This window comes from Mesocricetus auratus, unplaced genomic scaffold (assembly GCF_017639785.1).
Source record: "Mesocricetus auratus isolate SY011 unplaced genomic scaffold, BCM_Maur_2.0 Super-Scaffold_100021, whole genome shotgun sequence".
In the NCBI taxonomy this organism is placed as follows: Eukaryota; Metazoa; Chordata; class Mammalia; order Rodentia; family Cricetidae; genus Mesocricetus; species Mesocricetus auratus.
The window spans coordinates 10,170,020-10,185,240 of NW_024429202.1; the positions used below are offsets into that span (position 1 = coordinate 10,170,020).

At 41.7% G+C, this 15,221-nt stretch overlaps 1 protein-coding gene across 1 annotated transcript in view; it reads right to left on the reverse strand.

Annotated features, from left to right (window-relative positions):
- Positions 1-15,221, reverse strand: part of Rcan2 (regulator of calcineurin 2) — a 219,387-nt gene that overhangs the window by 175,231 nt on the left and 28,935 nt on the right. Inside the window, exon 2 of the mRNA XM_005072303.4 lies at positions 14,440-14,666. Within this exon, the coding sequence (XP_005072360.1) occupies positions 14,440-14,664 (225 nt within the window). The 5' untranslated portion in view covers positions 14,665-14,666. The remainder of the gene's footprint in view (positions 1-14,439; positions 14,667-15,221) is intronic.

Consider the following 15,221-nt stretch of genomic DNA (forward strand, 5'->3'; position numbering starts at 1 on the left):
CCCAGCTCTGCTCGATTCTCCCATAGCTTTGGGGTTTATGGATACATGGCCATGCTCAATGTTGACGCTGGTGCTGGGGATTTAAACTCAGGTCCCCATGCTCGCAGGACAAGCACTGTTACCCAATATGCCATCTCCCCAGTGCCCGACAGGACACCAATTCTCAACTGGGAAAAATACAATGCCAGGGAAGAAACCAAGCCAAGCCAGTCATCACATACTGAAGCCACAGCTCTTCCCATAGGATCCTTTGAGGTCGTCAGGGTTCAAAACGAACAGAGCGGTTGAGAGGGCAAACCGCATATCTTCACATGCTTACCCATGTCACGTTTCCCACAAACCACTAATGCAATACTCGTTAGACTTGAGCCACATTTAAGGCTGAAGTGACATGATTGGAGGTGTTGCGGTCACCAAGTCCACATGTGTTGAAGATAAATCCGCTGATTCCGACGAAGTTAAGGGTTTTTTTTTTCCATGAAGATGTATGAAATTGTTACAGCAAAAGAAAGTTTGTCTGTTATTCTAAACTCACGCTACCTACTAACTCGGGTCATTTTTTTCCTGTATTCAACAGTGGCATTTAAACCACCTTAAAAATCTATCCCTAATAATATTAATCAGCTGTTTTGCATGTTGCAAGATGACTTTGGAAATACTCATACAAGCAAATATGATAAAAGTGTTATGAGTCTATTTTTTAAATATTTTACATTAGACGCACCTGTAATTAGGCTCACCAAGACGAATTAAACACTGGAACCAGTCACAATGAATGGCATTGCTGTGACTATTAGTTCCTAATTTGAACTTCCTGGAAGCTGGTGGATAAAAAGAAACATATGAGTTACACAATCCTTCCAGTGAGAAAAATGCCAGTTCTTTGAAGTGAACAGCGATTTCCTGGCACTCATCTTTGTAAGGAAACATCACATCTTGGCTGGAGAGAGATGACTCCGTAGCTAAGAGCACTTGCTGCTTTTGTGGAGAACCCAGAGTCCCAGTACCCACATGGTGGCTCACAACGAACAAGGACCCCAGTTCTAGGGGATCTGACAGGCATGTACATGGTATACATACATGCATGCAGGCAAAACATTCACACATATAAAGTTAATAAACAATCTAATGAAAATATCACATGACCGTTATATGGAGAACAGTGGAAAAGTGCACGCTCCCATGAATGTGGAAACAGTTGCATGTGTCAACGACTAAGGTTAAATGTCCTCATAGCCCATGGCTCTCACATAAATGCTCAACTTTCTGGTGACTCTACAAAGGGTCTGCTGGTCTCCCTTCTAGCATCCATGGGCATGAGCTGTCTGGCTTTGCACGTTTCTGGAAAAGCACCTACATTTTTAGAAAAGCCCTTCCTTGTTTAAACCAAAAACAAAAGGCCACAGAGATCTAGGTGGTCAGGAAAATGAAGAATGGACAAGGACACTGACATTTATCAAAGAGTTTGTTACTATACTCTCTGCTCCTTCTGCTCACCTCAGTCACACTGCAAGACCACAGGGAGGTGGGGGAGGCTGCAATGGAGACCATGGGTCAATCACTCTCCCTTCCTTATTTGAGGCAGGATATCTCTCACAGAACTCTCAGATTCAGCTAGGCTTGGCTTCCCTGTTTCTGTGTTTTACCCATGCCCCTATCCCTCACTCCCACCCCTCTAACCGGTGTCACACACCCCTGGTGTTACAGGCATGAGTTATCATAACCACATGCAGATGCTGGGGATATGAACTCAGGGGCTCATATTTGCACTGAAAGTACTTGACCCACTGAGCCAATTGCCCAGCCTCCTACAGAGAAGTGTTTTAACCCCATTTTTATAAGAAGGGAACTAAGGATTCAGAGACAATAAGTTGACCATGTGACAAAGCCATCATGAAGAACAGACATGATCTACCTGCTTCTGGGGCCAAAGCCCCATCCCTGGCTCTTCTGACTCCCATGAAGCCCACATCCTATCCAGAGAACCACGACACAGGACAGTGATTGACTTTCCTATGGCTCTCTGACACTGGACCGTTCCACTGGACCAAAGACGTCTCGTATCCTGTACAGCAGGACACTCTCTGTATCTTTCAGCAGATAATGGTGTTTGCTGCCCAGCCTAATGATGCCAAACCTGCGTTTGATACCTAGGAATCCACAGTGGGGAAGGAGTGAATCAACTCCCACAAGTTGTCCTCTGGCCTCTACATGAACACTCACAAGCTCACATGCACACTTGTCTTTCCCAGCACAGATCACATGACAGCAAGAAGCTTGGCACTCAGCCCATTTATATCATAACGGTTCTGTCCACTGTGCTAAATATCAGGCCTGCATGATGGCTGCCCTGGTGGGATTTTGTTCTTTCTGTCTATTTGTTCTGGGGTATGTTAAGACAGGTTCTCACATGTATCCTAGGATGGTCTGGAACTCATGCCAATCCTCCAGCTTCAGCCTGCTCAGCAGAGTGTTATACCCCTTAGTTAAAGTTCCCGACTTTCGTGATAATCTCTGGGTGGAGTCAGGACTTCCAGTATTACAAAATGGAGACCAGAAAGAAGGGACCCAAGAAAGACCAGAGATGCCTACCATTTCCAGTTACGAAGATCAAGGAAAATAAGAACAGCAAAGCTCTGTCTTCCCCTGGGCTCCATTTCTGACTCCAGCTCTTCCCAAGAGATTCCCTATGGTGATGTAACTCAAGAGGTCATCTTCAGAATTGTGAGTCTTCCAAAAACTGACTGTCAAACAGTTCACCCATTCTGTGTCTCTTGCGTACCTCTCAGAATGTCCTGGCTGCAGAAAAGTAGAGAATGAAATCAAGTGTACCCTCTGCTTGCTATCTTATCCTGTCCTTGGCTCAGGATAGCAGACACATAACCTAGGGAACCTAGAGGACAGGATCCACCTTTACCAAGCCACCTTCCTCACCCCAGGAGGTGTATCTTCAGTTACTTCAGCCCAGACGGGTACCTTTTAAGGAGTCACAGAGTAGGCTTTGGAGTATATCTTATATAAACCGTAAGAAGAAGACTGAAAACACTGCCACTTTAAGAAACAAACAAAACACTGCGACAGTATGGAGGCAAGGATTCAGGTCCTTTAACATCATCACAAGCTAAATGGAACACAGTTTTCCAGCGTGTCCTCAACTCTGTTAGCATCAGGTTTAGTGCTTTCCACTGCCACCATTATACATGGGACATTCTAAATAGATTGCCAGCTGTTGGGCTCCAGGGGTTCACTCAGCACCACAGAGAAGCAAGATGCTAAATATGCCTCTGGAATATTCTAGTCATTTCAAGAAAGGTTAAGGTTGTAGGGAGGGTCCTGCAGCAGCTTTCAAATCTGCCCCACACTGGGCCTCTGTCTGGCAGGTGTCCCTGAGTGATTAGCAGTGACTCATTATGATTCCTAAGCACCATCCAGAGGTGAAAGAAAATGGACTCCATGCTGTGACAATGCCACCCACCGTCCTGTCACAGTTTAAATGGTCTCAAAAAATAACAAAGCACTGTAAATAAATCTCACTCTTACCCACTTTTTAAAAAAATACAAGACAAAAGACTGGAAGTCCCTAAGTATCCCTTGAATAGTCTATGAGAAATTTAACTGTCATTTGTTCAATTTTTGAAGATGACACTTGGCTGTTACTCCAGCCTCTATGATTCACATCACCATTTTCCGGGCATACTCAGTCACAGTAAATTATTATCTTAAGTTACCTTTTGCTATACATGCTTACTGTGAGTTTTTCTACTAGTCTTAAGTCACCTCTATTAGTTGTTTTTTAGAACCTTCTAAATCATAGACATTAGCTTCATTGCTTCCTGTGCTCACACCATTCTTTTTCTGGAGGAATTCTAGGAACCCATATGTTGAAGATACCCCTAGATTTTACTCAGATGGAGGGCTTAATGAGTCAGCCTCATCTAGAAAATTTGAACACTTTAAAAATATAAGTTACATACAACAGTAATTTGTGAGTGCCCTGTCACCAGGCTGGTACCTTCTAACCAAGCATCTGGGTCAGTTCCTATAGTCAGTTCTAGGTTTGCTCCTATGGCTCCAAGCTCCATAAGATTCAAAGCCCCAGCATAAACCTATAGATTCAGGGCATGGGCATACTACAGTAGACTCCATTGTTGAGTTGGACTCTCTGGACCACGGCTCTACCACTACCTGTCTGGGCCTGTGAACAAAGCCATCCCCTAAGACCCAGACTCAAAGCAAGCCCTTGCAAGATTCAAGAAATAGCCCTTCAGATTTGCATGTTCCAAACCTGTGTTAACACTGGGGTCCCTTCGGGTCAGGGCTAGTTTCAGTGTCCTAAGTCTTCAATAGACACAGGTCCAAGCAGAGTTAAGTAGACTTCAGCCAGGCCAACCTCTGTTTGCCAAAGCTTCAGGACCATCAACTGATACCAGCTCCAAACACACCCTAGTGCCAGGCCAGCTCCTCCTGGGAATCCTTACTTTAGTCGTATTCTCATTAGCCCAGGCACCAATCCCATTCCATCAGTTGGCTGGGACCTGAAGACCCAGTCAGTCTCTAAACCCTTCCCAGAGCCTCATCAACACACCTACCCCAGAGATCCAGGTTCCAGGCCATACACCAAATACCAATGTCACTAGCCAGTGTGGCAGTTTAGAATCTGGATGGGCTGACTAATGAAAGACCTCCTCAGATAAAGACTGGAGTAAGTCTCAACTTCTTCAAATTCACAGATACCAACATATAGCCACAAGGCCAAGAAAAATCAAGGAAACACAACATCATCCTAGGAACAAAGTAAAGCATCAGTAACTGAACTAAAAGAAATGGAAATGTATGAGCTGCCTGACAAAGAATTCAGAGTAAGTATTTTTATAGGAAATTCAATGAAATTCAAAATAAATCAGGAAAAAATTCAACAAATAGATTTAAAGTAAACACTATAAAAGGAAACAAGGAAGGCCACTAGGTACTGAAAAAAATGGGCCAATCAAGCCAGAGAATGTAAGTATGTATGCACCCAATTGTATTGCCAATCATATAAAAGGAACATGCACAAATTGAACAGAGATAAACCATGACATCTCAGGGAAATGAAAATTAAAACCATAAAGAGATAGTACCCCATGCCTCTTAGAATGGCTATTATCAAAAACAGAAGACAGTTAGGCATGGTGGCACATGTAAGTAATTCCTGTTCTCTAGAGGCCTGAAACAGAAGAATTGTGAGTTCAAGGCTAGCCTGAGCTATATAGTGAGGCATTGTCTCAAAAGACAAAAGCCAAATCATAGCCACTGTTGGAGAGTATATAAGAAGGAACTTTTGCACATTATTGACAGAAAGGTAAATGTATACAGCCATTGTTTTTATACAGTCACTGCTTCAGCTAGACTTCTTACTCCTACGACAAATAGCTGAGAAAAATGAACTTAAGGAAAAAGGAACAGAGGACAAGGAATAGATCCAAGGGCATGCTTCTCTCTAGTCATTTACTTCCTCCACTTAAGCCTCACCTCCACACATTTATCTACTGATTAGGCCACAGCATCGTGACTCATGAGCCAATTGACACACAATGACTGGATTCAGTCACACAATGACCAGGACTTCAGCATATGAACTGCTTGGTATGAATATTTTATATTAAAATCATAACAAACATTGTGGAAAACAGTATGGAGGTTTTATAAAATGGGAGGAGGTGATTCTGGGAAAATGGCTCAGGAGATAAAGAGCTTTTCCTATAATCATGAAAGTCAGAGCATGGATCTCCAGTATCCACATAAAAGCTAGATGGATGTAGCAACCTGCCTGTAATCAGTGCTCAGAAGTAAGATTACCTGAGGCAAGGTAGCTATCTAGACAACCCAAATGTTTCAGCTCAGGGTGCAGCAAGAGACCCAGTCTTAATAAATAAGGCATAGAGAAATTGATGGAGACAAGTGACATCAACCCATAGCCTCCACACACAAATATGCACACATGTACATATGTGCACACACACATGAACATTCATACACACATAACAACCATATGCATGAAGAAATAATAATAATAGCAACCAAGTTATGGGATCAATTTATGTCCATCAATTGATGAATGAAAAGAGAAACTGTAATGCATGTAGCATACATACACAATTAAATACCATTTAGCCTTAAAAAGGAAGGAAAATTTGTAGCAATATGACCCTGAAGATCCTGTTCAGTAAACTAATAAAGACAAATGCATCATGAGGTCACATACATGTGGAATGTGCAAAGCTGAACTCAGAGGCAGAGAATGGGATGGTGGTTACCAGGGTCTGGAGAGAGGAGACTGATAATTAAAAGGTATAAAATTTCACTTCAAAAGAAGGAATAAGTCTAAGAGATCCATCATGACCTGTGGTAACTGTGGTTAATAACAATGCACTATGCTTTGAATGTAATTAAGAAGGTAGATCTTTAAGATTTATTTTCAACTGTGTGTATGTCTGTATCTGTAAGTACACATATGGCTCTTGTGTGTGGGTAACCACATAGATGAGAGGCACTGGATTCCCTGGGACTGGGGTTATAGGTGGTTGTGAGCCACCAAATGCTGAAAATCAAACTCAGGTCTCCTGGAAGAGCAATGCATGCTCTAAGATGTGGAACCATCTCTCTCGCTCCAAGAAGACATCTTTCGAAAGGTAAAAAATAAATACACATGCTTATGCCAATCAACTTGATTTATCAATTTCACAATGCAGAAATACTTCAAAACATTGTGTTTACAGAGTAAGTCCATACTTTTTATTTGTCAATTAAAATCCATTTTCTGAAAACAAAATGAAAAATAGACATGAGCATCTTATGGGAAAAGTAGATTGACCTTCTCCGTGTGGGCAGTTAAGAGACTCACGATGTGCTCATTTGTGCTCTTGAGTTTCAGAGGCAAATCCATTTTTTTAAAAAATAGATTTTTTATTTATATGTGCATGTGTGTGTGTGTGTCACATATATGCAGGTGTCAGCAAAAGCCAGAAAAGAGTGTGAGATTCCTCGATGCTAGAGTTCCAGGTGGTTGTTGTACATGTCTCTGCAAACACCTGGGCCTGCTGAGTTACAATCTGCAGGAGGGAAGAAGGAAATCAGCATCAGCAAGACTTAGTGGCCAGTGTTGGACCAAATTTCTAGAGCCTGACACTGGGCAGTTTATTGTCAGCATATTTATGCACAGTACAATGTGGAGGAAGGTTTTCTGCTGTAGCATAATCCCATATGTACAATGAAGCATAATTACATGGAAATTCTTCTCATAAGTACATGTCTGTTCTTCCATGAAGATGGGTTCTAGAGATAGGTTACCTGTGTTATCCTAAGCCTAGGGGAGGATATAGTGTCATCTTGGTCATACAGATAGCAAAGGGGTCTTCTAGACCATTAGCCACCTCTGGTCCTGGCTGTGGAGCTTGGGAGAAGCCAGGTACTGCCTGGCTCAATGGCTAGCACAGGGATCATGTAAACGATTTGCCACCTCTGGTCCCAGTCTTCTGGGTGGAAAACAAGTTTTACATCGTTTTCTTGAAAAGCCAACCATGTGTGTTTAGCATTCCTGCTTTCCCTAGTGCTATCTGTGAATGCAAGAACCTTTGTACTCCCAACGGGTTGTGAGGTACCCAGTGTGGATGCTAGCAAGTACTCTCAACCACCAAGCCACCTCTCTAGCCTGATAGGTTCCTTTTCATATCATACAGCTCTACAATCTACCATCTGAAATCCTTGGGCCTCAGTGTGTTTGGGATTTAAGTTCTAACATGTAGGCAGCTAATATGGTGACTTATTATGTAATGGCAGCCCCTTGTAATTGCAAACGACAAGGCTGCTGCAGAGAAAGACACAAATATTCACAGTGAGAGAGATTCGCCTCAGCTCTGCTCAGATTTAAATGAATTAGGTCAAATGAAGCTTGGCTTCAAAATGAGGTACAAAAAAAGCCTCAGGTTTTTAGAGATTTTCCATAGCCTAGAACTGCAGACAGGGCATGGTAGACTGCACCTCTACACAAAACAATGCATTCTCATGCTGCCCTACAAGCTAGAAGGGAAGCTGCCCCACCAACCTCTGTTGCAGGGGCAAAGATTGCAATAAATGAGACTGAATCTTGAGGATGTCTTCATCACGTCTGTAATATCAGACTAAGTCACTGTTTACTCATAAAGAAAGAACTGACTCCCGGCAGTGATGTGGAATGAAAACCGTGTGACTCTCAATATTAGTACCTGGATTATCAGAGAACTTTCAGATGGTCTCTTTATGAGTAGAACAGAAATGAAGAGTCAGGAGACCGGAGAGATGGCTTAGTGGTTAGGAGCACACATTGCTTTTGCATGACCCCTAGTTCAGTTCCCAGCATCCCTATCAGGTGAATCACAACTGCCTATAATTCCAGCCCCAGGGACTCTGGCTCCCTCTTCTGACCTTTTGACATGTGTACACCATCTCCTAAACACATTTGCATACATAATTAAAAATTTTTAATTAAAATGAAAAGATGTGGAGGTACGCCTCCAATCTCATGCCCATGGAGCTAGAACCCATTTGAAATAATAATTGGTAGAAACACAAATGCTTTCTTATTTTTTAAAAAAACGCATGAGACAATAAATACAGTTGAAGGCCTATTAAATGCCCTTTGAATCTGGCACCATCACAATTATTACTGCTTACTACTTGTCAGTTATTTTGAATTGATATCTCTAGACAGTGTAAATGCAAGGAGTTTACGTGTATCTTGTCCCTCATCGAATCACCAGTGCCAGCTACCATATCATGCTGGCAGGGAGTATTACTTAGTAAACACAGTGTGTGGACTCTAGCAGGTGGCAGCCTGGGTCTTCATGCAGACTCAGTCACTGCTTACTGTGAAATCATGGCAAACTGCATCTCTGTATATTTGTCTGATAATGAGGATAATGATGCTTTCAACCTAAATAGACTCCTGTATTCTACAACAACCCCCAGTCCCAGCAGCCTCTCTAATGGGGCCTCATTGTGTTTGTTTAGTCTTGCAGCATTTTATGTTCATTATAAGTTGGAAAGACCCCTTCTCTCTGCTGTCCTTGTCCCTACTCTCACACCCAATGGTCCTGAATAGGCATCAGATAACACAACACATTCATTAGAGGCCACATCAGTAATTAAATGCTTGGTGTGGAAATGACAAAGTCCATTCTGCTTACACACTGTGCAAAACAGCCCAGTAAGCTCAAGGCTGTGGAATCCCACCACATGCCCAGGAGCAGAATGTAGTAGCAGACTTTCTTTTGGCCACCAACCAGCTCCCAAATCTGGAGACTTCTTACTAATTCTGAATGCTCAACCTTATCTCATGCTGATACCACTAGCTCTTGTAACTTAACTCAACCTGTTTCTCTCCATCTTTGTTTTGTCTCGGACTGTTCATCATTCTTTCATCCCGTATGTCCTATTATTTATCTGGCTGGCTCATGGCTGCCTGACTGACCCCAGATGTCTCTCTCTCTTTCTCCCTCCACTCTCCTTCTAAGTCTAGAGTCCTACTTATTCTCTCTGCTCATTAGCCCTGCCCATCCCTCTACTACCTAATTATTGGCTATTCAGCTTTTTATTAGACCAATCAGGTGCCTTAGGCAGGCAAGGTGAAACAGCAACTCATCTTTACATAATCAAACAAATGCAGCATCAACAAAAGCAACATACCTTTACATAGTTAAAGTAATATTCCACAACATAAACAAATGTAAGACATCTATACATAGTTAAAGTTCTACTTCACAACATAAACAAAAGCAACACACTTTTACATAGGAAAAGTAATAGTCCACAACATAAGCAGTGTAACATACCTTTACACAGTTAAATAGTCTACAACAGTAGAAAGACAGAAAGAACCTACATCCTAGGATAGGCATAACCACAGAAAGGCTCTGTGTTTATAAAACACTTATAAAACCACCTGGCACCTTGAAACATACACTAGGATGATTGCTGAAGAGAGTGTTGTTATCATTATTAAATAGATGTATAAGTTTTGAAGGCCATTATGAAGTGACTTTGCTGGCTTTTGCTTACTCAATTGAGTTTGAATAAATATCTCATAGCAGTTCTTTTCCTTTAGAGGTCAAGGTCCTATCCAGCAGGCCCATGGCAACAAGGATGTCCCTCCTCCCATATTTACCCATCTCAAGACTCCACAGCCCACTGGGATCCAGAAAGGCCAACAAGGGTGGACCACCCTGGAAGGAAATGAACCTCAGTAACTTCCGGGTGTTGATGCTTCCAAGAGTTCAGTTCTAAATGGGTTTCACACAAAAATATTTATACTTCAGGCTGTATTTTACAAACAGCAATCTGTATTTGTTGGTTTCAGATGCCAGTTTCCCCCAGCTCTGGTTATCCTTTGTGTTATATAAACAGAACACAACCATCTGGACCACAACAAGCTGTGCTGAAGTCTGCACTCACTCAACGCCAAAACATCAAAATACGGTCTTTCAGAATTCTGCCTGACTGGAAATTGGAATGAACGTCAAAGCCCTCACAAAGCTGCTCAAAAACTATGCATCAAGTGTTAGAAGAGAGAATTTTAAAAGGATGCCAGAAATGTGCACAGGAGAACACTTAAGCAGAAACAAATATGACCGCATCATGCCTGGTAGCGTCACCTATGCTACGAGTAATTCAATTCAGAATTTCCTGACTTAGCTTGAAAACAACAGAGCCCCAGGAAAGGCATCTCAGACACACATAGGAGCATGGAGAAGAGTCTGCTGGAAGACTCATTCACGAAAGGAAGAAGAAGTTTGAGTCTTTCTACAGCTGGGAAACTTAAAAATTAATACTTTACAGTAACAGCAAAAACAGGCTAAAAGCAAAGACACCAATATCCAAACACCATGGTTTGGAAATACATATAGTATGGCCAAATGAAGGCACCAGGCCATGACTAGTCACGTGTGTTACAAATGACTCACAGGAACCTTAGGAATGAGTGTTCAGCACTGTCTCCCTGATCAAGTCCCAGACTGCAAGAAGGTGTCTTCCCCAACACACTATAAAAGCAATTAGCACCATCAGGCCTTACTCACAGGCAAACACAGGGACCAATGATGCTTTCTGTTTCTTTTTCCTCACTCTAAAATTACCTTCCACCCTAGCAGAGTGCTCAAATGGTCCATCCTTTAGAAAAGGTGCCCATCATCAGATTTGTGGCTCAGATTCATGAAATCTGGACTCTGGAAATAATAATAATAATAATAATAATAATAATAATAATAATATATGACTATGGAAAAACTAGGGGCTAGAGAGATGACTCAAGATGACTAAGAGCACATGCACTGCTCTTCCAGAAGACTTGATTTCAGTTCCAAGAATGCTGGGTCACTCAGGGGCTCACAATTGCCAAGGTATTTAATATTCTCTTTTGACCTCCTCGAGTACCTACATGAATGTGGTACATATGTAGACAAGCAGGCACATATATATATATACATTAAAAATAAACATTTTAGTTAAAAAGGAGTATTGAAACACTGAAGGTCCATGTTAGTTTCCTGATAGTGTGCAACAAATGTCAGTGATCATCTTACAATGAGAAAGGGATTGGGAGGTTTCAGTCCACAACCCATTGGCCAGATGATTTGAGCCTGGGTTGAGGCAGCACATCATGGCAGAGCAGTCACTAACCTTGTGGTTGGGATACAACAGGCCTGGGTGCCACAATGCACTTGAAGGGAAATCCCCCAATGTCCTAAAGAGCCAGTGCTATGTCCTGCCTCTTAAAGGGCCCACACCCTCTTCACAAATCTGGGGAGTAAGCTTCTAATACACAGGCTTCTGAGGGACACCTGATATCCAAATACTAACTAAGCCACAGAGGAAACTGAATATATCATAAGGTATATCTATTATACACATCTATAGTATGTATTATATATAAATATGTATATTATGTATACATATGGGCACATTTGACTAGATCAAAGCTCATTCTACATCAGATTATTGAATACTCTAAAAATGTTCCACAATTGCTCTAAGATTGCGCCAAGACAGAAAACCTTCTGATGGTTTAAGTTTAATGATGTAGCTACTGGCCAACTGTAAAATCATCTCGAGCCAGAGAGATGGCTCAGCAGGTAAAGGCACTTGCTGCCAAGCCTGACAACCTGAGTTCAATAACTGAGACCTACATGATGGAAGGAGAGAACCAACTTCTATACATTGTCCTCTCACCTCCACATCCACAAACAGACACACACACTGAATACATACTGTATTTATTAAATAGATGTATGAATTTAATGTATGTGTTATTAAGGATTCACCTTCTTGGCTATAAATCAGCTTCTCAATCACATGAAATTGGTTCCATCTTATTGTATCATATTTATCAATATATTAGCAAATTATTTTAAAACTAAATACTATCTCATACTGTTACACAGCAACTTTGAGATAAGCTAATTGAAAATATTCTGTAACCCATTTTCTAATCACAACTTAGAAGACCCACATAGACATGACCACAGTCCCACCCCCCCATGCCTTCATCTTTCAGGGTTCAACATTTAAGTTCAGCCAATCAGCTGGTCTTGAATGACACGTGTGCACCTATATTCTCCATGCTAAGACATTCCAGTCTGGAGGGAAGGTCCTTAAGACTCAGGAAGTTCTAAAGAAAGGCTCAGTAAAACTCAGAAGATTCTAAAGGGAGACAATTGGAAACTCAGGAAATAAACAACACAGACTTCCCAGGAAATCCCTTAAACTTACAGGTTGTAGAAAGTCCCTCCCTCCCCAAGGATATGGTTCACAGTGAGGACTACTGTGGATCTGAGACACCCTCCTACCTATCAAACTGCCTGCAGCCATGCAACACTCCAGGGCCCTTGATTCCCTGAGCTGCACCATGCTCAGGTGCATGACTTTCAGTGCAGTTACCTCTGAGTCATTTGTGCCCTCACCCATAATCCTGTAAGTCTCAGATGCACATTTAATTCACCAATATGCAATTGTTACTTTGAGATGTCATCGGTTTCCTGCCCAGGGTGAATTTGTTCACATCTCTCAGGACACAGTATCACTTTTTAAAATAAAATCAGTGCCTTCCTGTGTACCTATTGCTTCAACTAACTAGTTGTAGTCAACTATGAAAGAATAAAGACCTCCACTAAGTCCTCTTTACTGTGACAGTTGGATGAATGGAAGGTACAAGGAGAAAATGGAGAGCCTTATGTCATAGTTTATAGCAAGTATATTTCAGAGCAATTAACTTACCCTGGATAAATGATAATCTGTTTTGTAATCTGCTTTCCAATCCAGGAACAAAATCCCAATTTCTTCACAGCATGTGCTACTTTCTTGCTTTAAATAGCCTGGTAATCATGGCCCTGAAGCTTCTAATCACAGATAATTCACTGCACTTCAAGCTATTTTCAGCCCACAGTTTCAATTGTTCAAGGCCAAAACAATATTGCTACACAGTGTCTTTAAATGGGTTGAAATACAGCCCCCCCACTCGTTTTCTCTGTGGCTCATTAAGAACAATCACAAAAACCAATAAAACTCAGAAACTAAACTTCCAATTAGCTGCACTCAGGCAACAGTGTCTGGACTTCAGAAATAGAAAGACAGCATTTATAAAATGGCAATCAAAAAGTGTTCACATCTCATGCCACATACTTTTATTTTTAAAAAAAAAAGCATTTCCCTTAGAAAATACCAATGGCTTAAACATGGTATAACAGTAAATATTTATAGTTGGGATCCACATATATTCAGGAAGGTTAGGCCCATCCAGCTATCCCATTTGCAGGTTCTGCAATGTAAAATAAACTTCTTAAGGTCCCCAAGTGCAATATTTCCCATGGTTTCCAGGAACAATTTCACTAACTCAAGTTGGCTTCTGAAAAATGAGAAACTAGAAAATGTTTATACAAACTTGGTCCATAGTCATATCAAAGCAAGAAGCTACCATTGTTGGTGAGCAGTAAAACACAATTTGTTACAACCACCAATGCACTCACACATAAGAGAAAAACTCAGATGGCCAGCTAGTGTTCCTTCTCTGGCCATCCCAGAATAGCCATCACCTTGAAGAAGGGGAGGGGTTAAAACAATCTTGCATTGTTCTGAGAATGGGAGGAAGACAATGCTCAGGCATTTTAACACCTGCTTCCTATCTTAGGGAGTACCTCTTACAATCAAGACATACAAACTGGACCTACAAACCAGCAATGACTGGATTCCGTTTCACACAACCTAGTCAGATACACCTCCACCTCCGAGCTAGCTTATACCAGCCAGGCTTTTCGGATCCCAATGACCAATGCAGAGCCAAGTGGCCACATCTAATACCTTCCAAAAGGCGAACACCAAATGAAAAAGAAGGCTGTTGTCAAACCTCCTTGTGCTTCAGAGAGAATGTCTTACCTTGCTCTCTTCTTCTTCAAACACGGATTGGTGAACATTGCAGGCAAACAGTGAGTTGGGGAGATCATTGAAGTCGGTGATTGCTTGAAAGGTCTCTTCTGCAAAGCACTGAGTGACAGCCCAGTCTCTGTCTATGCAGCAGAGGAAGAAAAGTCCCCCATCTTCAGGGATGGATGCCTGCTGCCCCAGGCTCCTCATTCCGATGAAGTAAGATTCTCCCCTCATCCCTGAAGAGGCAAAGACAGATGTGTGTTGGAGTGCAACAAAATCCTTAAAACTGTTGTTTTAGGGCCGCGGTTCTGGGGCTTAAAATTAAATGAATTCAAAGGAACACTCCCTAAGACCACACACACTATCACTGTTACCTACTGGGTCCCAGGAGTTGTTCTAAGTGATTTGCACGTAGCATGTGTATGTACATTCATGCCATTCATGTACAGGTCATAGGTCATACTGGATGTCTCCTTTCATTGCTCTCCACATTTTTTCAGACTGGATCTCTTACTGATCCCAGAGGCTGTTGATTCAGGAAGACTGGGTGGTCAGTGAGCATTAGAGATACATTTGCTACTCTACCTTTCACCCAATTGAGGCTACAGATGCTTAGGTCCATTCTTGCCTTTTTCTATGAGTGCTGGAAACCTAAACTTAGGTCATTGTGTTTGTGTTGTGCTCACACACACATTTTTTAAATTCCTACAATGGTTCCCATATTATCAGTTAAGTAACTTATATAAGGCTAATGGAAAATTGACAGGCTAAGATTGAAAACTATAAAGTAT